Source organism: Anolis sagrei, chromosome 1 (assembly GCF_037176765.1).
Source record: "Anolis sagrei isolate rAnoSag1 chromosome 1, rAnoSag1.mat, whole genome shotgun sequence".
NCBI classification, from domain to species: domain Eukaryota; kingdom Metazoa; phylum Chordata; class Lepidosauria; order Squamata; family Dactyloidae; genus Anolis; species Anolis sagrei.
In genome coordinates this window covers 16,454,524-16,480,561 of record NC_090021.1, presented here as the reverse complement: position 1 = coordinate 16,480,561, position 26,038 = coordinate 16,454,524, and the positions used below count along the sequence as shown (strand labels likewise).

General features: G+C 41.3%; 1 protein-coding gene across 4 annotated transcripts in view; it reads right to left on the bottom strand.

The window, feature by feature from the left end:
* RTN4 (reticulon 4) overlaps nucleotides 1–26,038 on the bottom strand; it is a 91,355-nt gene that overhangs the window by 49,962 nt on the left and 15,355 nt on the right. The window contains exons 2-3 of one of the 4 annotated variants that reach the window (XM_060754576.2): nucleotides 12,127–12,183; nucleotides 8,450–10,699 (exon numbers count right to left, since the gene is read on the bottom strand). The exons of 1 other annotated variant lie outside the window; for it this stretch is intronic. In XM_060754576.2, coding sequence (XP_060610559.2) covers nucleotides 8,450–10,699; nucleotides 12,127–12,183 — 2,307 coding nt within the window. Of the gene's footprint in view, nucleotides 1–8,449; nucleotides 10,817–12,126; nucleotides 12,184–26,038 lie in introns of all 4 variants that reach the window. 2 more of the 4 variants (XM_060754575.2, XM_060754577.2) reach the window with 2 other exon arrangements.

Sequence of the window (26,038 nt, the reverse complement as noted above, 5' to 3'; positions counted from 1 at the left end):
TTGCTTTGGAGTATAAGTTTCACTGTTGGACTTGGACACTGGAAGACCGCTCAGCCCACAGAAACTCACTGGGTGGCCTTGAGCACATCATACTCTCTTAGCCTCAGAGGAAGGGCAGTGCCAAACTCCCTCTGAACAAATCTAGAGAAGGCTGTGATAGGTTCACCTTTGGGTCACCATCCGCTGGAAATGAAGGCACACAGCAACAACAACTCTGATGGAACAGGCTGTATTGCATAAAAGTATATGCTAAATAAAACTTGTCAAGTCTTGCAAGTGGACAGGTTTCTGCTGATTATGATTTTCCTCCCTTGAATGCACTGTTTGTTCATACTGCAAAATGTAGATTCAATACATTTAGAAAAACAAGTTTGGGGGAGTGAGCGGCTTGTTCTCCATGTTCTATGACAATTAAGAGCATATTCAGTTCAATTCTGCTGATGATGCGTGACAGAGAAGGCATGTTGGTTCAAGCTGTCCCCCAAATGAATTTATCTCCTTTGTCCCATACAAAGGATTTGCATCTACAGACAAAAATGCTTCTATAAGGAAGCCCTCAAGCACACACTAAACACATCAGGATAGGCATTTTGCATGTAAACCTGCAATCCTCATCTTAAACAGGTAAGAAATCATAACCAGCAGAAATGGCAAACACTTCTACATGAGAAACTCTCAAATTATTGCCGATCTGTGTGGTGGAGGGTTCTTCTTTGGAGGCTTTTAAACAGAGATTGGATGGCCATCTGTCAGGGGTGCTTTGAATGTGATTTTCCTGCTTCTTGACTGGGGATTGGACTAGATGGCCCATGAGGTCTCTCCCAAATCTAGGATTCTATTATTCTATTCTACGATCTCTAGTTTGCAAAAGCCTCAATGAATCTCCTTTGGGAGACAAAAAGTAGGATATAAATACCATCACCACCACCACTACAACAACTAATAATAAAAACAATAACAATAATAATAGAGAAGTCTGACATTCATTCTTGCAATGCCAGGCCATATCTACATGGTTTAGTTTTATATATGGATATTGCCAATACAGAGTAATTCTAGACTACAGACCTTCATATTTATACTTCCATAACAAAGTAAGCTCTAAAATGCCTTTCCAAAGCACAGCTAATTCTATTCAACAGGGGAAAAATCAGAGAAGCCCTGTTGGCCATATAGCAAAAATGACCAGTTCCAAAATCACTTTATTTTATTTTCTATTCTGCACAGTGTTTTGGAGGTGTTTATACCAAGAAATCTGTATTTTGCTTATGTGACCTTTAGAGCAATGGCTGGTAGGTATTTGTTGTTCTTGTTTTGAGTTTGCTTCTAATAACTATTATATTTATAGAAGATTATTTTATTGTGTTAGGAGTGACTTGAGAAACTGCAAGTCACTACTGGTGTGAGAGAATTGGCTGTCTGCAGAGACGTTGCCCGGGGGACGCCTGGATGTGTTACCATCCTGTGGGAGGCTTCCCTCATGTCCCCGTATGGGAAACTGGAGCTGACAGTTGGGGGCTCTCCCCATTTTTTTGGATTTCAACTGCCAACCTTCAGGTCAGCGGTTCAGCCTGTAACTGCAGAACTCATATCCATAGGGTCTCCAACTCTATAGCTCTATAAAGCTGGGACCTGAACACAGGCCCAACACCAGCACTATTTTCCTTCCATTCTCATCTCTGTTTAAATGTACAAGTTGCCAAAACATTGTTTGGACTGGATCTGGATATGAATCCTATCTCACCCATGGCCTGTCTGATAGTACTCCAAAAAGGAAGGACTGTTTACGTAACAAGGAACAACATTAACAGTCATAGAATCAAAGAGTTGGAAGAGACCTCATGGGCCATCCAGTCCAACCCCATTCTGCCAAGAAGCAGGAATGTTGCATTCAAATCACCCCTAACAGATGGCCATCCAGTCTCTGTTTAAAAGCTTCCAAAGAAGGAGCCTCCACCACACTCCGGGGCAGAGAGTTCCACTGCTGAATGGTTCTCACAGTCAGGAAGTTCTTCCTCATGTTCAGATGGAATCTCCTCTCTTGTAGCTTGAAGCCATTGTTCCGTGTCCTAGTCTCCAGGGAAGCAGAAAACAAGTTTGCTCCCTTCTCCCTGTGGCTTCCTCTCACATATTTACGCATAGCTATCATATCTCCTCTCTGCCTTCTCTTCTTCATGCTAAACATGGCCAGCTCCTTAAGCCGCGCCTCATAGGGCTTGTTCTCCAGACCCTTGATCATTTTAGTCGCCCTCCTCTGGACACATTCCAGCTTGTCAATATCTCTCTTGAATTGTGGTGCCCAGAATTGGACACAATATTCCAGGTGTGGTCTAATCAAAACGGAATAGAGGGGTAGCTTTTTAAGATTCATATCTTTTTAAGATTTATATCTATATATACAATCGACTGTATATCTATTTACAATCATACAATATCTAAAGAATTAACTAGTTGAGAACTATACCTTTTCCCCTTAGGTATGGACTCATATAGTAGGCCGAAGTATTAAAATTCTGACCAAAATTTCGTCTTTGGTGTAATTTGAGTTTCTTTATTGGTTTTGCCCAATGCTGTTGTGTTTTTGAAAAGAAAGACTACTTTTATCTGGCTACAAATCATTATCTGTACCATCATCACAACCTCCGGAAGATCGCAATCAGGTCAATCAGGATTTAAATCCAATAAATAAGTAAAATACATAGTGCAGTAATACAGTCTGGCTGAGGCTCTGTGGAGAGATGTCGACACAAAAACTACAAGAAAAAAAACACACTACCTTTTGGATTTTGTTGCTAGGGATCCAAGTTAAGGCTATTTGTAGGCTGCATGAAGCATGGTCGTTCAAACCAAGGTTTAACCCGTTTGTCAGCCTTTAGGGTGCATTTGCACAGAGGAATCAGGCATTTGAAAAGGGACCTATCTGTTAGTATCTAAAAAACAAGGCTAAAGAATGGTTCTGCTCTGTGTCAGAAGTAGTTTTCCGCTGAGTCAGAGGCTTATTCATAATTCACAGGGATCTTTCAACAAGGGCCACAGTGTTCTGCAATGGAAAGTCACACACAACAGGTTTGTGGCAAACAATTCAAGGCAGCAAGAAGAATAAGAGGTCAAAGACGCACTGTCTAACAGGACTAGCCAGCAAGGGATTCTGTTCAGACAAGATTCTTCCAGAAGGCACTGTTGTGGGCTAAAGATCTTCCAGAACAAGAAGGCTTCAAAGCTGCCAAAATGTTTGTTTAATTCTCCTCCTATTGTTTTTGGAGGACTGGAGATTATTGCTTTGGCAAGAGCCTGTAACATTAACTCCTCACTTATGCTTGCTCTCTAAGCCACATTCGTCTAAGGATACAACAAGTCACAAAAGGGAACTCTTCTTCCATGACTTTATCATTATCTTCAGGTTTTATTTCATTTTTTATGGGTGCATCTACACCAGGCATGAGCAAACTTCAGCCCTCCAGGTGTTTTGGACTTCAATTCCCACCATTCCTAAAAGCCATAGGCTTTGATCGGAGTTGAAGTCCAAAACACCTGGAGGGCTCATGTTTGCCCATGCCTGATCTACACTGTATTTATTATTTATTTACCATTTATAAATGACTTAGATGAAGGCTTAGAAGACATGATCATCAAATTGGGAGGGATAGCCAATACCTCAGAAGACAGGAGCAGAATTCAAAACTATCATGACAGATTAGAGAAATGGGCCAAAACTAACAAAATGAAGTTCAATAGGGACAAATGAAAGGTACTCCACTTAGGCAGAAAAAAATGAAATGCAAAGATACAAAATGGGGAACGCCTGGCTCGAGAGCAGTACGTGTGAAAAAGATCTTGGGGTCCTTGTGGACAACCAGTTAAACATGAGCCAACAATGTGATGCGGTGGCAAAAAATGCCAGTGGGATTTTGGCCTACATCAATAGGAGCATAGTGTCTAGATCTAGGGAAGTCATGCTACCCCTCTATTCCGCTTTGGTTAGACCACACCTGGAATATTGTGTCCAATTCTGGGCACAATTGAAGAGAGATATTGACAAGCTGGAATGTGTCCAGAGGAGGGTGACTAAAATGATCAAGGGTCTGGGGAACGAGCCCTATGAGGAGCGGCTTAAGGAGCTGGGCATGTTTATCCTGAAGAAGAGAAGGCTGAGAAGAGACATGATAGCCATGTATAAATACATGAGAGGAAACTTTGAAACCTTGAAAACTGCATGTATTAGAAAGCTTTCTTGCAAGGGGTAGAATAGTAGATTAAAAATTCACTCTTATCTAAGAGAGCAAAAATAAATTCTACTAATCTCCTAGAATCCTGGTGACATAATGCTTCTTGTAATTTCAAAAGAAAATTAATTTTACTCTAAAGCCAACATTACAAGGAAGCAGGCCCGTAGCCAGGATTTTGATTTTTTGGGGGGGGAAGGGGGCTGAGTCTGAGTGAAAAAGGGTTTACCCTAGCAAACCTTTTGTATTGTTGCCCCAATACCCCCATGCATATGAGATATATTGAGCATGGTGATCAGATCATGATATGAAAAAACATAACAGTCTAAGTAATGTACCAGTATGGCCTTTTCGCAGACCACCATGACCCCACCCCCCCCCCACCCCACCCCGGGCTACATGCCTGCAAGGAAGCATACAGAGCACAATTTGGACGTTAAAGGTACTAACAATGCACTGAATCTATTTGGGTGATGCTGTTTTGACAGCTCCTTTCAAGGTCATAGTAAAACCCAGGGAAAATTAGCCACTGCACCAATATGGCACCCACCACCCACATCTAATGAAGACATGATATAAATTACTAAAATAAATAAAGAGTAACTGGATATCTGTATGTGAGTGTACAGTCCTATCTTTTAAACCCGAATTTCATTGAGGAGAGGACTATAAGTTGAATCAAAGGCTCCCTAAAAGAAGTGGTTTGAAAAGGATCTTAAAATAATAGGATTACTACAGTATTTCAAGTCAAGTTAATTGTATTTATACTCTGTCTCATATCCCCTTGGCGACTCGGGGCAGCTTACAACATAAATGGCAGCCATCTGATGCCATACAATTTCAATGGGAGAGCTCCAAATACAGAGGGCAGCTATGGGCAGAGTATCTTTTAGGCAATCAGGGGATCTTCATCCAGCTAAATGTAAGGCAGGATGTTCAATGCAAACAGAATAGCTAACTAGGATAGGAACCTGAGTAAGAGCAACATGATTCACCTAATTTGAACAAAAGTAGAGGCAAACATTTCTAGCAGCAGAATTCAAGGAAGGAACTATAAAGAGAGTATTGTCTTCTCACCTTAACAAGCCATCTTAATTTGTTGATACAGGTAAAATTTTCATCTGACCAAACTGAGTGAGGTTGTACTGGATAGACCCAATGTGACCTCCATCATCCAGGAGTGATGGTTTGCTTTGATGTGCTCCCATAATCCCCCTAGATGCAGTCCCTGTGTTGTGATGCTCGACCATGAACCCCTAAAGTCCATGCGATGTATCAGAAAACATGGGTTGTCACAAAGGAGTAAGACCACCCTAAGAGGGCAATTATGTTGAAAGATATCGAAGTCAAGGAGACCAAACAGAGCTCAGTGGACCTGATCAGACCATTGGAAATGGAGTGGATGAAAAGTTCACCTGCAAGTCTTGCTGTTATACCATATCCTTAAGTGTTTTCTAATTCCTGGTGACTTATAGTTTTCTAAGCAAGATTTTTTCAGGTGTGTGTGTGATATCATTGCCCTCCCCCAAAGTTGAGAGAGTATGACTGCCTCAAGGTGGGCTTCCATGGATTTCTATGGATGAGCAGAGATTCAGATTCTTTGCTACTCGAGTCCTAGTCCCACACTCAAATCACTATGCTACACTGATGCTGGAACAATACTCATTCTGAATATTTACTTTAGTTTGCCAGTACTTATTGACAGCCAAGAATCCTCTTTTAAAAAGCTAAAGGAAACATCCATACTCACCAGCAAGCTCTTTCGTACAAGTTGTACTTGTATCGACAGGAAAGGATATTATCAGGGACATGTTTATACTACATCGTCCAATTCCGCATTAGGAAATCAGCTTGGCACACAAACCACATGTCCACAGGCTTACATTTAACTAACAGCTACTACTGAAGGAGTAGGCCACACTATTTGCAATGTCCCATTCCCATTTCTGCTTCCAGGCTAAATACAAAGTACTGGCCATTAACCTATAAAGCCTTAAATGGTTCAGGCCCAGACTATGCATGCAAACCAGCTCGAGCGTTGCGATTTGCGGAGGAAGCCCTGCTCTCAGTCCCATCCCTGTCTCTTTGCAGGGCTGGTGGGAACAAGAGAGGGTGTCTTCTCCATGGTCACTCCCCATCTCTGGAACTCCCTCCCAAAAGAATGAAAAACTGCCCCCTTTCTCCTAACCTTTAAAACATTGCTAAAAACCCACCTATGCACTCTGGTGTACAGAGAAGAGGAAGTTTAACACGACTCGACATATATCATCATTTAGATATGTTAAATCTTGTCTGAGTACTGGAACTGATTTCGGCCTGATTGCTAAAAACCATCCCACCTCATAAGGTTTTACTTGTTAGCTTTAGATGTTTTATCCTGTGAGAAATGTATACTATGTGATTACGTATGTTTGCGTTATTTAAGTCTATGTCTTGGTTAATTTTTGTCTGTTGTTAAGTTTAATTGTTTAATTTATTTTAATTGCTTTGTATTAGTAGTTGTATTTTGCTTCGTATTGTTCCTTGGGAGATGGTAGCGGGGTATAAATAAAGATGATGATGATGATGATTATTATTATTATTATTTACAGTTATGCTGCTCTATATTGTTTGATGTTTTGTTTTGATGTAATTTGTTTATATGCCCTCCCTTTGGCATTGAATATTTGCCATATATGTTGGAAACCACCCCGAGTCCCTTTGGGGAGATAGGGCAGTATATAAATACAGTTGTTGTTGTTGTATTGTCCAAAGCTTCCATGGCCGGAATCACTGGGTTGTTGTAGGTTATTTGGGCCACAGATGCAGGCAAAACGTCAGGAGACAATGCTTCTAGAACATGACCATACAGCCTGAAAAACCTACAACAACCCAGTTGTTGTTGTTGTCATTATTACTATTATTAATATTATTATTACATGGTTGATTGACACTTCTGCAAATTCATGCAGAGCACAGCGTTCCTTCACCCCTGTTGGCTCTCACAAATTTTGAACCCGAAGACTCAATTTCATATTTCATAGAACCCAAAGACTTATCCTCCATGAACTAGTTAAATACATATACATCCCTTTAAACCTATCAGCAGTGTCTCTTCTGACAGCAACTTATTTAAGTTAACACTTAAGCAATCATAATAAGATTAAGAGGCAAAGAAGGGGAGAAAAAGCAGTCCATTCTCATCACACCATATACTCTTATCTAAAATGCATATAGATTTTTTAAAACTAAAAAGAACCCCACAAACACAGGAAAAATGCTATATAATAGCAATACCAGCCATTCTCAGTGTTGTTGTGTGCTTTCAAGTCAATTCTGACTTATGGCAACCCAATCAAAGGGTGATCTGAGAGTAAATGAATTGCCCAAAGTTACCCACTGGGCTTTCATGACTGAGATGAGAATCTAATCTTGGCTTTCAGAGTCATAGTCCAATGTGCAATCCACTAGAATCACAGACCCATAGAATCATTGAGTTGGAAGAGACATTGTGGACCATCCAGTCCAACCCTCTACCATGAAGCATTAAACCATATTGGCCCTCCTTCCTAATAATCCCAACCACAGAGTTTGGCTTCTTTGTTGCCACTGGATGACAAGATGAAGTTTCCAGAGAGCTACTTGCCATATATTAATTCGAAGACTTTCATGGCCGGAATCACTGGGTTGTTGTAGGTTTTTTCGGGTAGTGAGGTCACTATCTCTGAGGATGCTTGCCATAGATGCAGGCAAAATGTCAGGAGAGAATGCCTCTAGAACATGGCCATATAGCCCGAAAAAACCTACAACAACCCACTACTTGTCATGGTCCCAAGAAACTCAATGACACGCTTCACTCTCCATTGCATTGCACCAACAATAACCATTCTTCACAAGCTGAACAAAAAGGTACTCTGAGCATGGTGCTCACCTTAATAAGCATATCTCTCAACATCTTTTTCAACTAGTTCAGAGACACCCAACAAAGAGACAGCGGTTTTGAAGAAAGCACTATCACATTTTTATGCTCAAGGTAAAAAAAAAAAGTCATCTCAAGCAGTTATTGAAATTGGGAAGAGGGTTTAGATGGCAGGCAAAAAGAAATTGAAGTGGTACTTTCTCAGCAGATTTGTATAGGTATATACTGGCACACACATACTTTTTTTTAGGTAGACAAACATACAAGCCATGGCATGCTGAAGAAACACAGCGATCAGTGAAATGCAAAGAAAGTGAAAGCGGATTACCTGAAAGTTTACTCAGCTTTGATGAAAACAAGGGAGGGAATTTTTCCTTTTCTTTAACAGTGGCAACTCCTCTCTCAGCTTCCTTTCCTACACTGACTATCTTTTTCCCTGCCGCAGGCAAAGGGGCAACCTCAGCCGGGGGCTTGGGCTTCAATGGTTCAAGCACTTCTGTGTCTTGTTTCTCCGGAGTGACGTCCAAAACAAGATCTCGCTCTTCAGTCTTGACATGGACATTCTTTAAGGACAAGTCCTGGGCTACCTCTTGGTAAGGAGGCTGCCGCAACTCAGCTTTGACTGCATCATGAGGCTCTTGGCCTTTGGTATCTATCACTGTATCTTTTTTTGTAGTTGCCATGGCTGACTTAGCAGCATGATAAGGAATTGTGGGGAAGTCCTCTGTTTCTGGAGAGGATTTTGCAGACAGCACAATGTTGTCTCCAACTTTGGGTTCCTTAGAGACAGGGAAATCATCTGCAAACACTTTGACTTCTTCCATGTATGGTTGAAGGGTCTTTTCCTGCTTAGCCAAGTCTGCAGCATCTTTTTCGGGAGACCAAGAAGTGGCTGCATTTTTGGCAGGTTCCTGGGAAGGCTGGAAGGACTCTAAATAGGGCTTGCTAAGGGACAGGAGCATCTCGTCGTGCTTCTCCTCCTGACCTCCCTTTGGTACAATCTCAGTAGCAACTTCAAATGGTTTCTCATTCACAGCTTCCTTCTCTTTCTGAGAAAGACCAAGTTCTGGCTCAGTACGAAACATATCACTTTTTCCCAATTTCTGAAATGTCTTCTCAGCATGCTCAGTATATTCAGGCACAGGTCGTGAAACAAACTCCGGAATCGCTGTTGTGGAGTAGTCGGCAAAGCTTGGAGAAACAGATTCATTGGAGACCTTTGTTTCCTTAACTAAATCACAAGCAATGGATATATATGAATTCTCCAAGTCCTCCAGAGGTGCTCCCTTCTTAGGTTTCTTATCATCAGTTTCAGCCTTGGTTTCTTGGGTTACTGGTACATTCATTGCCTCCTGGTAAGATGGGGGCTTCTCTGACGTCTGCATTGCACTGTCATAGTCATTCTCATAATCTCCAGAAGCCATAAGAGATTCCACTGAGGAGCTTTCAACCTGAATGGCAGAGCCAACTATCCCAGTAGTGCCTGTAGTCAGTGGTGCTTCCATAACAATATCTGGCAAGACCGGGGATGGCGAAGCTTCGGGCCCTGTTTCAAAGGAGGGACAGAGCTGTACACTAACACTCAATGGTTCTTGTGGTGGCTCAGAAGTTTGAACCAAATCAATCTTTGTTTCATAACCAAGCTTGGGGCTAATTGCTTCATGAAGTTCACTCTCATATGCTTCTTGCACTAGGTCTGGAGTGAGACCTTCAGGCATATTTGCCACAGCATCAGATTGCTTCTTCAGCATGTCCTCTGTTTTTTCAGAGTCAGCTTTCTGGACCGGGCTACTTGCCAGCTCAGCTTGGGTACCACTTGATTCTGTGCCAAAATGGGCCTTCATTTCTGCTATCTTTTTCTCATCTGTTTTATTTTCAGAAGCCTGCTCTTCTACCACAGGGAGGGACTTGGCTGTGATGTCTTCATTTGTCCCAGTCAACTCGGTTGTGGTGCAAGAAATATAAGCTTGCGAAGACTCTTCAAGGGCCTCTGGAGTGCTAGGGAAAGAAATATCTTCATTGCTGCTTTCATTCTCTTTCTCAAAGTACTTCTGTGCAGGCTGAGTCTTAGCCTTCTCCAACTCATCCTTATCTATGTCACTTTCTAATCTTCCATCCAACAGATTGCTAGGAACATCCTTCAAATTGCTACTTTCATTGCTAGCCCATGACAGCTGAAATGGCTTGAAGTCTGCATACTCGTCCTTTGCAGACTGGTTAGGATTTTTGCCATAATCATCAATATCATTATCTTTACCCTGCTTCATAAACAATTCAACAGGTGAGTCTGGGGAAGAGTCTTGCTGGGAGGAAGGGAACTTTTCAGTATCAGGCTTTTCTTGAGTGTCCATCGCCTCCTTCATCTGAGATAAAAAGAACGGTTCTGCCCCAGCATATGAGGGTTTCGCGTCTGAATGCTTGAATTCGGGTATCTCTCCAACATCATCTGCAAGGAATGGGTTGTGTGCATTTTTTGTACTCGACTTAAATGTTTCACTTTCAATGTGACCATAGCTGCTTTTTGCAAGTAGTCCGTCGGAGACTGCATCATGGGCTGCATACTCTTTAAAAGGGTTGGCTGAGAGAGGAGAAAGAGAGGGAAGAGAAGCAGTAGCATCAAGCGGGACAGCAGTGAAATCTTCTTGGCCGGCTGAGCGTCCACGACCCAGCTGCTCCTGCAATTCCATACCTTTGTCTGTGGCCGTGGACAGAAAGGACAGTTAGCAAGAGTGTAAGTGGTCTGAAAGTTAAGGCAAGGCAATTTAATGACAGGTTCCAAAACAGTAGCTAAGTCAACTCTTACTGCTCGAAAGATTAGTAGGAAGAGGGTGCAATATTAAATTAGCAAAAGAGGATAAATGTTAATGGAGGAGCAAGCATGCAATCCAATAAAATGACAGAAGAAATAAAAAAAGTGCCAAACGCACTTTTTTTGTTGCAAAACACGAGTGGCGGTTCTCGTTCTTCTACTCCCATCCCAATTTATTATATTTCCAGATACAAAAATAATTATCTGTTCACCATAGTTAAGGGTCAAGGTGAAAGCTGTGGGTAAGGTGAAATATTTCTGTCTCTTTAACCTTTCCTTTTATGTGTGCACCTGCACTAACTATGTTCAATGGTGTTGTACTTGTGTGGTTGCAAATTAGCTTTAGATGATGATTGCACTGAATTCGATTATGCATTAATCATAGTTAATTGTCAAATGCTTTCATGGCTGGAATCACGGGGTTGTTGTGGGTTTTTTGTGGCTATATGGCCATGTTCTAGAACAGTGGTTCTCAACCTGTGAGTCCCCAGGTGTTTTGGCCTACAACTCCCAGAAATCCCAGCCAATTTACCAGCTGTTAGGATTTCTGGGAGTTGAAGGCCAAAACATCTGGGGACCCACATAGGTGCTTGCCATAGATGCAGGCGAAACGTCAGGAGAGAATGCTTCTAGAACATGGCCATATAGCCCCAAAAACCTACAACAACCCAATCATAGTTAGTGCTAATGTACACATAACATTGAACCTCGATTCATGGAAAATTCACACTGAGAAGAAGCCTGCATCCCAGTCTCTTAACTATGGCTTTTTAAATATCCATATTGGTCCATCATGGCATACCTAACAGGATGAAAGACAAAAGTAATTGCAATTACAGTAGAATGCATTAACACTAGCACTTCATTAATTGTGGTGGATTAAAGGCAACTCTACATCAGCAGAAGCAACTACGCTGTAAACAGTTAAGCTGTTAATACTAACTACGGTATTTTCCTAGAGAGAAGGGTCCAAGAATTCACAGACAGCTGTGGTTTGCCATTTATCAAAGGGACACTGCCCCGAGTCTGGATTTTGAGCTGATTTTGCATTTAAGCCGATGTTCTCTAATTTTGGAAGGCATTCTTGGATCCGTGCCAAATTTTAGTAAATAAATCTAGAATCTATTAGTGAGAAGGGGAATACACGCAGGACACGGGGCATACTCTAATGCCAAAGGCTAGCTGAAATAACTTGCCTGCAGAAGAGTGCATCAGAGGTTCAGATGCAACTGGTAGAGGAAAAAGGGTCTCATCTGAAAAACAAATAAAGTATGACCTCAGCAGAAATAAATATGGAAAAGATAATTTTTTTTAAAAAAAAGGGAAGGAGGGGAAGAAAGAGTATTCAGTTGAAATCACATCAAATGTAAAGAGAACTTGCATGCACCAGTTTTTCACCCTGTGATGAAGTTTTTGCAAAGCTACATTATCCCCCACATCTCAGAAGCTGTCTAAAAACAGTCCTGTTTATTTGATGCAGGCGCTCGTTTCTGCTTCAGGATACAACAGTGTAAGTTGGAAACAAAAATATTCCAGGACGTTTCGCCCACCACACCCTTTGCTGGACTATCCTAGGTCAGTCACAGTTCACCCAATATCTCTCTCCACATTCTGGACAAGAAGCTGATGATTCACATGGTCAGAAATGCAAGAGGAGGGGCAGAGCTTCTTACCAGACAAGGCTGCAATCTCATTACCAGAGGAGGGAGGAGAAATGAGGCTAAACTGTAGATCATGCTTGAGGACCTTATCTTCCTCTATTTATATTTCTCAGCATCTCGTGACACTGGCTGGAACCGTTCCAAAGCAGTATTAGAGAAAACAAGCAACATTTGGAAGTGTGACTTGCCAGCTCGGGTCATCCTCTTGACAAGAGGAGCACACTTCTGTACTCAAACAGAACCTTCTACTTTGGGGGAATTTGGGCTTCCACATATTTAGATGATATTACAGCAAATGACATACTATCATCTAAATCAGTGGAGCCCCCAGTGGCGCAGTGGGTTAAACCCCTGTGCCGGCAGGACTGAAGACCAACAGGTTGCAGGTTCAAATCCGGGGAGAGGCGGATGAGCTCCCTCTATCAGTTCCAGCTTCTCATACGGGGATATGAGAGAAGCCTCCCACAAGGATGATAAAAACATCAAATCATCCAGGCATCCCCTGGACAACGTCCTTGCAGACGGCCAATTCTCTCACACCAGAAGCGACTTGCAGTTTCTCAAGTCACTCCTGACACGACAAAAAAAAATCTAAATCAGTGTTTCTCAACTTTCCTAATGCCACAACCCCTTAATACAGTTCCTAATGTTGTGGTGATCCCCAACCATAAAATTATATTTGTTGCTACTCCATAACTGTAATTTTGCTACTGTAATGAATTGAAATGTACATATCTGGTATGCAGGATGTATTTCCATTTACTGGAACAAATTTGGCACAAATACTCGATACACCCAAACTTGAATGCTTCTGGGGTTGGAGGGAGGGGATTGATTTTGTCATTTGGGAATTGTAGTTCTGGGATTTATACTTAAACTACAATCAAAGAGCATTCTGAACTCCACTGGCAATGGAATTTAACCAAACTTGGCACTCCAGATAATAACAATTAAAGTTTTAGCTATAGCCAGTTGTTTGTTGGTAATGTACAGCCTTTTTTGAAGGAAAATAGCCATTCTTCAATCTTTCCTAAGTAACCAGTTTCCTGATGCCTGGGCACCTCAGGGAACAAGACATGTCTTGGAATCTTCACAGTGTTAACATGTGCTTCTGGAGGAAATTTCCCAGGACCAAGACTCACAATCTAAAAGGAATTTATTTATAGTTAACCTACAATGAAAGAGCATTCTGAATTCCATCAACAATGGAACTGAACCAATCTTGGCACACAGAACTCCCATGACCAAGAGAAAATACTGGAAGGGTTTGGTGGGCATTGACCTTGAGTTTTGGAGTTGTAGTTCACTTACATCCAGAGAGCACTGTGGACTCAAACAATGATAGATCTGGACCAAACTTGGCATGAATACTCAATAGGCCCAAATGCGAACACTGGTGGAGTTTGGGGGGAAGCTATCTTGACATTTGGGAGTTTTAGTTGCTGTAATTTATAGTTCACCTAAAATCAAAGAGTGTTCGGACCTGAACAATGAGAGAATAGGGCCAAACTTCCCACACAGAACCTCCATGACCAACAGAAAATACTATTTTCTGATGGTCTTTGGCAACCCCTCTGGCACCCCCTCGCGACCCGCGCAGGGGTCCTGACCCCCAGGTTGGGAAACACCAATCTAAATGCTCTCTCAAAAATAACTCATCCCACAATTACTCATGAAAGGACAGAGAAGCAAAATCATACATGCTACTCCAGGCACAATGGAAGCCAATGCAACCAATGGGTTATATAATTTACAGAAAGATTGTAGGACTCCTCTGTAGGCTAGCATTTTGTTGTTATTGTTGTTAAACACGCAGAGGGACTATACTTTGGGCAAAGGGCCATTTTATATTAATATAATAATAACAACACTTTATTGGTATTCCGTCCTATCTCCCCATGGGACTCAGGACGGATTCTGGCAAATACAAAGACACAAGGCAAACACTCCATGCCTCGAAACAATGAAATACAGACACACAGATAAAGGTAAAGGCTTCCCCTTCATCTCCAGCTCTAGGGGGTGGTGCTCATTTCCATTTCTAAATCAAAGAGCCTGCTGTCCGTAGACACCTCCTAGGGCATTTGGCCAGCATGACTGCATGGAGCACCATTTATCTTCCCGCCGAGGCAGTACCTATTGATCTACTCACATTTGCATGTTTTCAAACTGCTAGGTTGGCAGGAGCTGGGGCTAACTGTGGAACTCACTCCATCCCACGGATTCGAACCGTCAAGTTCAGCAACTCAACATTTAACCCACTGCACCACCATGGCCCCTTTTGGAAAATGTAGCTTCAGAGTTATAATACTTTCATGCATTTCTTTCGATATACTTTCGTGACTCATAAAACTGTGTATGAGACCAGATTAAACATTTAAGGATTCCCAACACACACACACACCCAAACTTTCCCCTTACTTCCTTTTCCTATATATTCATCTCAAGTATGTCAAGACTCCTGTAAATAAATCGTACCTCTCCAAGAAGGTTGACACCACTTATATCCCTTGCAGGAAGAGTTATTTAATAAATGTTTAGACTCAAGTACTACATTTTTAATTTGTTTAACACAACATCAGAGGGCAAGGCTGGCAAAATTCACCATGCTTATTTTAAATTCCTAGCCCTCATGTATGAGTCATATCCTCCTTTCTCCAAATACGCGCACATCCACATGCAACCCAAGCTAATTTTTCTCTCTATTCAAGTCCTGGTTAGTGTAAAGGTTGACTATTGGTTAAGTATATCACTCAGCTATTACACCTTATCCACATTTTACACAACCTCTAGTTCACAACTACATAATCTGGCAAGAATGCAATTCAGGAGCATAATATTGTTAGGGTGGTTATGCTCCTGAAATGCATCTTACATGAACCATGAAAATAAAGTGCTATGTAAGAAAGATACATAGACTACAAGAGAGAGCTCTCAGCCCCTTTTTAATGGACAAGATATTAACTTTATGGAAGAGCAGTTATAGTATGCGCAAATGGGAAGCTATCTAAAATGCCTTCGACCTTACCAAGCATTATCATCACTTCTAAATAGTCTTCTTCTCTGATGATATGGCTAAAGCATGATAGTCTCGGTTTAGCCAAGATTTCCCACTCTATCCAAAGAGGTACCACAGGCTTTTGGTAGCGTGACTCTTTTGGAAATTAACTGGCATTCACACTATTTGGAATAATCCTAACTTTTAGGAAAGGCATGATCGTGTTAGAAATCATAACCTTTTGTGAAGTATGATCTTCCTGGGAAGAAGTAAAAACTCACTTGAGTCAATCTTCTCCATAGTGGGAAATACCTGCTAGTATTCATGCAATTTAGGTTTCTCAGTTGTTAGACTGATATACCTAGTTATATCTTTGAACTCTTAGGAACAAAGATATGCCAATACACAAATTATACAGCAGATCTTCAGAATATTATTTTCAGTTGCCCTATATTCCCACAAAATATACTGCTTTCAAATCATGCTCTCAAAAGACAAAAGATAAGTAGTCTTCGTTCAAAGTTTAACATAGTTGATTTACTTACAAACGTAATGTATTTAGCAAACAGATACATTGCTTATTTGTTTTATGTTAACTGAATAATATATCAAACTGTACTAGACTGTACTATACCTGCTGCAAACAGACTCATATGTTAACTAACATCTCACTGCAGCATACTGACTATACTCCTGCTCTAACTAACATATACTGACTCAAGTGACTTCTAACTCAAACTGACTCAAGCCTCAGCTGACTTCCAACTGACTTCTGATTCAAACACATTCTAAAATTGAGTCTCACTCTGAACATTTTAAGATCAGGGTCACATGGTCTGTAGTCCCTCCCACTAGTATAAGAGGCTTGTATCGGCCGGGCTGTAGCACAGCGGGTTAGCTGCAAGCTGCAGGAAATCTTGCCAACCAAAAGTTAGACCGTTCAAGCCCAAGTCAGGGTGAGCTCCCAGCCATCAGCCCAGCTTCTGCTCACCTAGCAGATCGAAAACAGCAATGTGAGTAGATAAACAGATACCGCTTTAAGCGGGGAGGTAATAAAAGGCGCCCATAAGGACAAGCTGATGATTCGGTCAGGAGGTTGTCTACGGACAACAAATGAAGCAGAGAGTGTTTGAGGACCGGGACATACCTAGGGGTATCAAGGTGCTTGTCTTCCCAACCCTGCTGTACGCCTGTGAAACGTAGACTGTCTTACAGACATCATACACAACTCCTAGAGCGATTCCATCAGTGCTGCCTCCAAAAAATCCTGCAAATTTCTTGGGAAGACAGGAGGACAAATGTCAGCATGCTGGAAGAAACAAAGACCACCAGCATTGAAGCGATGCTCCTCCGCCATCAACTCCGTTGGACCGGCCACGTTGTTCGAATGCCTGCTCACCGTCTCCCAAAGAAGTTACTATATTCCAAACTCAAGAATGGAAAACAGAATGTTGGTGGACAGGAAAAGAGATTTAAAGATGGGCTTAAAGCCAACCATAAAAACTGTGGCATAAGACACGAAGAACTGGGAAGCCCTTGAGCGCTCTAACTGGAGGTCTGCTGTGACCAGCAGTACTGCAGAATTCAAAGAGGCACGGATGGAGGGAGAAAGGGAGAAACATGCCAAGAGGGGTGTCAAGCCAACCCTGACCAGGACCACCTTCCATCTGGAAACCAATGTCCCCACTGCGGGAGAACATGCGGATCAAGAATAGGGCTCCACAACCACCTAAGGACTCACCATCAAGACACTACACTTGGAACACCATCATGCTAAGGCTATGAGGAATTGCCTAAGTAACTAAGTATATAACCATTTGATTGTAGGGACCTCATTAAAAATAATGCATTATATCTGTACTCCCATCATGCTAATGCTGGGTCAATTTTCATATTTTCCCAAGGCTTTTAAGTAACTCTTTGTGCTACTTCTTACTAAAGATGTATTGATCACCTGATACTAGTCCAGGCATGGGTAAACTTTGGCCCTCCAGATGTTTTGGACTTCAACTCCCACAATTCCTAACCACCTCGAGCCCTTTCCGCGTAAGTGGCTGAGGGGGAAAAGGAAAGGGTCCGATGCGGTTAGGAATGGTGGGAGTTGAAGTCCAAAACACCTGGAGGACCCAAGTTTGCCCATGCCTGGACTACCCTAATGGCCTAGTAATAATATAATAATAATAAAAACTTTATTTATACCCCGCTACCATCTCCCCAAGAGACTCAGTGCGGCTTACATGAGGCTGAGCCCACAATGCATCAATACAAGCAATAACAGACACAATACAAAGCAATTACAATTAAAATTTAAAATTAAAATAAATCTCATATATAAATAGCATAAACATTAAACAAGGTACAGTGCACATTTAAAATCTATGGCTGGGCCAAATGTAATTGAAGTTTAAAAAATAATGCTCAGCATGAACAAGATAGAGGAGATAATATTGCGCATTATTATTTTATCCTTGCAAGACTGAATTGATATTTTGAATAGAAAAGCTTCTAAACATTTCGACATTCATACCTTCCTTATGGCTTTTTAAAGATATACTACTAACATCTCAAAAAAACGTTCTGACCTTGACCTGCGAGGAATTGCATACAGGTGAGATGCTTTGTAAACATATATGCTTCTGCAGCATATTTCTCTTCTAAAGAGATCTTTTCAACTCCTAAAGCGTTTCAGTGCAAAGTAAATTCAGCGTGATTCGGGCCTTTGATTTCTATAACTGTTAAACTGCACAAACGGGTCAGATTACAAACCTGCTGAGGCTGCCAAGTGAAGCATTTGGGAATTAAGGAATGCTAGTTTGCTTCTGTATGCTTACTCAATAAACCAAAGATCCGGTGGAAAAAAACAAGAGAAACTTAAGAAGCCATGACATGTTTGCAGAGAACAAAAGACTATTTCATCTTAACTTATTACTGCCTGGTGTCCTTTAAAGCAAGAATAGATACAGACACTGCAAGCAGCAAAGTCGAAGACTCATGGGCTGCATCTGCTACAGAATTCATGTAGTTTAACTGCTATGGAATATCATCAAAGTTGTTGTTGTATTGTCGAAGACTCTCATGGCTGGAATCACTGGGTTGTTGTAGGTTTTTCCAGGTTATATGGCCATGTTCTAGAGGCATTTTCTCCTGACGTTTCGCCTGCATCTATGGCAAGCATCCTCAGAGGTAATGAGTATGCTTGTCATAGATGCAGGTGAAACGTCAGGAGAAAATGCCTCTAGAATATGGCCATATAATCCGGAAAAACCTACAACAACCCAAAGTTGTTGTTTTCCAAGGTTTTTAGTCTTCTCTGCCAAAGAGTGCTGGTGCTTCACCAAACTACAACTCCCGGGATTCCAGAGCATTAAGTCATGGAAGTTAAAGTGGTGCCAAACTGCATTAATTCAACAGTATAGATGCACATGACATTTGACCTTCAGAATTCTCTATAGCCCATTTTTGCAAAAATTAATGTTGTTGATTAGTAAAATTGAAGATTATTTTCGCACCTTGGGCAAAATCTATCTTCAGTGTCTATTGGGAAAACCAGGAATCTCCACAGGCTTTTGGAAGCATGACTCTTTTGGAGATTAATCAGCATTCACACTATTTGGAATAATCATAACCTTTTGGAAATACATGACCTTGTTAGGGATCGTAACCTTTTTGTAATGTATGATCTTCCTGAGAAGAGTTAAAAACTCGTTGAGTCAAGCTTCTCCTCAGTGGTAAATAATATCAATTAGTATTCATGCAAGGCAGTTTAGGTTTCTCGGTTGTTAGACTGATATACCTGATTATCTCTTTGAATGTTTAGGGACAAAGATATGCCGATGCATAAAACATAGAGCAGATCTTCAGAAGTGTTATTTCAGTTGCCCAAAATATTTATCTATTATCCTATAAAATATATTACTTTTAAATCAGTAGTCATAGAATCATAGAATCAAAGCGTTGGAAGAGACCTCATGGGCCATCCAGTCCAACCCCTGCCAAGAAGCAGGAATATTGCATTCAAATCACCCCTGACAGATGGCCATCCAGCCCCTGTTTAAAAGCTTCCAAAGGAGCCTCCACCACACTCCAGGGCAGAGAGTTCCACAGCTGAATGGCTCTCACAGTCAGGAAGTTCTTCCTCGTGTTCAGATGGAATCTCCTCTCTTGTAGTTTGAAGCCATTGTTCCGTGTCCTAGTCTCCAAGGAAGCAGAAAACAAGCTTGTATAAATATGTGGCTTCCTCTCACATATTTATACATGGCTATCATATCTCCTCTCAGCCTTCTCTTCTTCAGGCTAAACATGCCCAGCTCCTTAAGCCGCTCCTCATAGGGCTTGTTCTCCAGACCCTTGATCATTTTAGTCGCCCTCCTCTGGACACATTCCAGCTTAGAGTCAACATCTCTCTTCAATTGTGGTGCCCAGAATTGGACACAATATTCCAGGTGTGGTCTAACCAAAGCAGAATAGAGGGGTAGCATGACTTCCCTAGATCTAGACACTATGCTCCTATTGATGCAGGCCAAAATCCCATTGGCTTTTTTTGCCACCACATCACATTAAAAGTTAACATCATTGATTTACTTACAAAATTCATGTATTTAGCATATAAGTACATTGCTTATTAGTTTCCTGTTGACTGAATAATACAGACTTCTGTACTATACTGTACTATTGACTCAACTCAACTTCTAACTCAAACTGACTCAAACCTCAACTGACTCCAACTGACTTCTGATTCAAACGCTTTCTAAAATGGAGTCTCACTCCAAACATTCTAAGATCAGGGTCACAACATCTGTAGTTCCTCCCACAACCTCTAACAACATAGTTAAGGGAAAATTGCATACCAAAATATACATACACACAATATAGTCAGCAATCTCAATTTTATATATATAAAACAAATAACTAGTATAGGAAGTTAATGTAAAATACACCTTAATGGTGTAACATCAGAAAATGTTGACCATTTCTGCTACCTTGGAAGCCACCTCTTCGCAAAAGTCAGCATTGACACTGAAATACAACACAGTCTGAGCTCTGCGAGTGCAGCATTCTTCCGAATGAAGCAGAGAGTGTTTGAGGACCGGGACATCCGTAGGGATATTAAGGTGCTTGTCTATAAAGCTACTGTCTTCTCAACTCTGCTATACGTCTGTGAAACGTAGACTGTCTACAGACAACTCCTAGAGCGATTCCATCAGTGCTGCCTCCGAAAAATCCTGCAAATCTCTTGGGAAGACAGGCAGACAAATGTCAGAATGCTTGAAAAAAACAAAGACCACCAGCACTGAAGCGATGCTCCTCCACCATCAACTCCGCTGGACCGGCCACGTTGTCCAAATGTCTGCTCACCATCTCCCAAAGCAGTTACTTTAAACTCCAAACTCAAGAACGGAAAACAGAATGTTGGTGGACAGGAAAAGAGATTTAAAGATGGGCTTAAAGCCAACCTCAAAAACTGTGGCATAGACACAGAGAACTGGGAAGCCCTGGCCCTTGAGCGCTCAAACTGGAGGTCAGCTGTGACTAGTAGTGCTGCAGAATTCAAAGAAGCATGAATGGAGGGCAAAAGGGAGAAATGTGCCAAGAGGAAGGCGCATCAAGCCAACCCTGACCAGGACCACCTTTCATCTGGAAACCAATGTCCTCACTGCGGGAGAACATGTGGATGAAGAATAGGGCTCCATAGCCACCTATGGACCCACCACCAAGACACCTCACCTGGAAGACAGACATCCTCAAGCTAAGTAAGTAAGTAAGTAAGTAAGTAAGTATAGGAGACTTGTAGAAAGTTAGGAAATGACATTTATAGCCCAGGAACAAAAGTCGTGTCACATAGTGTTATTGGGTTGTTGTAGGTTTTTTCGGGCTATATGGCCATGTTCTAGAGGCATTTCTCCTGACGTTTCGCCTGCCTCTATGGCAAGCATCTTGTGAAGTCTGTTGGAACTAGGAAAAAGGGTTTATATCTCTGTGGAATGACCAGGGTGGGACAAAGGACTTTTGTCTGCTGGAGCTAGGTGTGAATGTTTCAACTGACCACCTTGATTAACATTTGATTGCCTGGGAGTGCCTGGAGCAATATTTTGTTGAGAGGTGATTAGATGTCTTTGTTTGTTTCATCTCTGTTGTTGTGCTGTTGTAATTTTAGAGTTTTTTAATACTGGTAGCCAGATTTTGTTCATTTTCATGGTCTCCTCCTTTCTGTTGAAATTGTCCACATGCTTGTGGATTTCAATGGCTTCTCTGTGTAGTCTGACATGGTGGTTGTTGGAGTGGTCCAGCATTTCTGTGCTCTCAAATAATATGTTGCATCCAGGTTTGTTCATCAGGTGCTCTGCTATGGCTGACTTCTCTGAAGTAGTCAGCAGTGCCTTTCATGTTCCTTGATTCGTGTTTGGGCAATGCTGCATTTGGTGGTCCCTATGTAGACTTGTCCACAGCTGCATGGTATAAGGTAGACTCCTGCAGAAGCGAGAGGATCCCTCTTGTGCTTTGCTGAATGAAGCATTTGTTGGATTTTCTTGGTGGGTCTGTAGATAGTTTATATGTTGTGTTTCTTCATCAGCTTCCCTATGCGGTCAGTGGTTCCCTTGATGTATGGCAAGAACACTTTTCCTCTTGGATGCTTGCCATAGATGCAGGCAAAACATCAGGAGAAATGCCTCTAGAACATGGCCATATAGCCCAAAAAAACCTACAACAACCCAGTGATTCCGGCCATGAAAGCCTTTGACAATACATAATGTTATTGTTATTGGAAAAGGAGGCAACTATGCAGCATAATGCCGGTTTGGCTCATCTTGCTTATGCAAAGGCAATCAACAATTGCTACCTACACCTTTCTGAATAATTGCACATCAGGAAAACCTTGTGATCGGCATCAAGTCAACTTATGGCACCCTATGAATGAAAGACCTCCAATATATCCTTAGGTCCTTCAAACTCAGGTTTGTGGCTTCTTTGATGGATTTCACTGCTTCCCAATGCACAGAAGCATTATCTTCTTTTATCACCACTTAGGAAAATCTACTGGCTGATGTACAAACATCCTGATGGATTTTAATATGAGAGTTTATAATGTTTGGTACATTACGTGCCTGGTTTTAACTATTTTTTTAAAAAAGCACATTTTTTTTTAAACGTAACAGGCATTACATTATCGTTGGTACAAAATAACATTATCCTTCTTAGTCTTCGGGGAATAATGTTGTTATCTTTGTTTTTTCTATAAATAGGAACCTTTGTTCCTGAATTATAAATGTAAACAAAATACAGAACCACACAGATTTTGAGCAAATTCAACCTATCTAGTTTGTTTATACCTTTCACTTTAAAAAGTGGGATTTTAAAGAAATACAACCCAAATAGTTAAGGCAGTAGGCCAGGCATGGGCAAACTTTGGCCCTCCGGGTGTTTTGGACCTCAGCTCCCACAATTCCTAACAGCCTATCGGCTGTTAGGAATTGTGGGAGTTGAAGTCCAAAACACCTGGAGGGCCAAAGTTTGCCCATGCCTGCACTAAGTCAAACACTGACTGCAAGCATTGCTAGAAACAATTGGTGGCTATTTGCAAGCAAAGTGGCCTACAATACCATATAACACTTAGAAACGGTCTCAGACTTCTGCATTTCTGTTCTGGTTAAGAACAAATCGAGTAGCCCGGATGTTGTCCTATCATTCAAGCTCCTGAACAGATTGCCCAGCCCTAGGAAACTTTCTGGCTTTCAGCAACAATGAATCTTAACTCAATGCTCCTATAGCAGCGCATCTTGAAAGACTCTGGCACTAGTATTCCAGAGCAATGCACCAAAGAGGGAAGGAAACCCAGCCAAAAATGGTCCTTGGGTCAGAATGTTTCACATGAAAGATGCAATCTCCAAGAAGGAAAGGAGGGAGGGAGAACTACTTATTCAGTTGCAGAAGACATTGAACTCCAAATCTTTAGAATCACAGAATACAATAACTAAGGCTGCATTTACATTTCAACTTCCAAAGAGTGATGGTGTCTCATCAAACGACAAATCTTGCCATTCCATAGCATTGAACCGTGACAATTAAACTGCATTAGGTTGCTGTGAGTTTTCCGGGCTGTATGGCCATGTTCTAGAAGCATTCTCTCCTGATGTTTTGCCCACATCTATGGCAGGCATCCTCAGAGGTTGTGAAGTCTGTTGGAAACTAGGCAAGTTAGGTTTATATATCTGTGGAATAATGTCCAAGGTGGGGGAAAGAACTCTTGTCTATTTGAGGCAAGTGTGAATGTTGCAAATGGCCACCTTGATTAGCACTGGATGGCCTTGCAGCTTCAAAGACTTGCTGGTTGCTCCCTGGGGGAATCCTTTGTTGGGAGGTGTTAGCTGGCCCTTGTTGATTCTTGCCTGGAATTTCCCTGTTTTTTGAGTGTTGTTCTTTATTTACTGTCCCACTTTTAGAGTTTTTAAATACTGGGAACCAGATTTTGTCCATTTTCATGGTTTCCTCCTTTCTGTTGAAACTGTCCACATGCTTGTGGATGTCAATGGCTTCTCTGTATAGTGTGACATGGTGGTTGTTAAGAGTGGTCCAGCATTTCTGTGTTCTCATACAAGATGCTGTGTCCAGGTTGGTTCATCAGGTGTTCTGCTATGGCTGACTTCTCGGGTTGAATTAGCCTGTAGTGGCTTTCATGTTCCTTGAATTAAACTGCATTAATTCAAAAAGTGTAGATGATTCTTTAGTTGAAAGGGATATAAGGATTACCTAGTTTGTCACGAAATTAAAGTATTCCTGAGAGATGGCCATCCAACCTCTGAAGACTGCCAAAGTTTCTGGGTTTCAGGCAGAAGAAGTGTTTCAGGCAGAAGAAAGGGAATTCACTTCTATCCTCATATGGTTGTCACTACCGGTGATTGTTTGGACTACAATATCCAGAATCCCTTAGTCAGCACTACTCATCCCTCTTGAAAAGGCTAGAAATGGAAAACCCCATCACATGCAGGCAAGAGTCATTTCTGCTGCTGGCAGGAACAGGATGCAAACGTTTGCCCTAATGAGCGAAGCAAAGGCCTCATTGACAACGATGTAAGAGTCTAACAATCTCTGGCAAACAGGAGACTCCATCCCCTGCCTTCCTCCCACAGAATAACATAACACCCATCTATGTTTTGTTACCAAAATCATTAGTATAAACAGCCGCATTCAAAACTGAGAGGAAGTAAACCAAACCCAACCATCAGAAATACAGCTATTCTAAATACAGTGGAGTCTCACTTATCCAACATAAAGGGGTCGGCAGAACGTTGGATAAGCGAAAATGTTGGATAATAAGGAGGGATTAAAGAAATACCTATTAAACATAAAATTGTGTCATGATTTTACAAATTAAGCACCCAAACATCATGTTTTAAAATGAATCGACAGAAAAAGCAGTTCAATACATGGTAACGTTATATAGCATTTAATGTATTTACAAATTTAGCAACAAAACATCGCAATGTATTGAAACAGCTGTGGATCTGGGCAGGAGGCAGAATGCATTGGATTATACAGAACGCTGGATGAATGACGATTGGATAAGCGAGACTCTACTGTATATGAATATTCAACTATATCTCACAAATTCATTCAAACTGAGAAACAGTAGCAAAATGTCAACACGCATCCACCATCCTCCTTGTTGTATCCATCACTGCTACTATAAAGAATAGGCATTTATGGCTACCGACTGCTCCCGCCTCCATGATGAGTAAATATTAATTAAATCAAGTGTGTTATGGCTGAAATAGTTTAGAATCAGTTTGCAATCCAACTGCCAAATGAACTAGCATTCATTTGTTGAAAATATAACCTGAAGAAACAAATATAGACTGAAATGATTCATTCACTATATTTGCATACACTTCAAAACAAACAAATCAACAGAGTCAATTAACTGGCAAAGCAAAGTTAAAGCAAAGACCTTTAACTGAGGGTTTCCAAACAAATTCTCCTTCTATGATTAAAAAAATTGCTGATCCTGTACTAAATAATTAGATCTCCATCTAATTATGTTTGGCTGGACAAGCATAAGCTGCAAGCCCATCCCTATTTAATGTACTTTGGAGGCACTCTAGATATCGATGATTGCAGTCCTTCTAAAATTCACATCAACTGAGTGTAAGGCTAAAAGCATCATCCATGTGCATTACTCTTCCTCTCTTTAAATTCAGAAGTGAATGTTAAGAGGTTAAGCCAAAAAAATGTTATCCTACTACAATCTAACAGCCGATATTCCTGACCCTCCTAAAGATCTCACTGAATGTGTGTGTTGTTGAATGAGTCAAAGCTTTGTCAGATAGGTGTCCTGTGCTCAAATTGAATAAGGAGGTGTAGAGAACTAAACAAAGAGAAAATAGAGACCAGAGGAAAACCAGGGGAAAGAAAAATACAACAAAATTTGGGAGAGAGAAAGAGAAAAACTTTGAA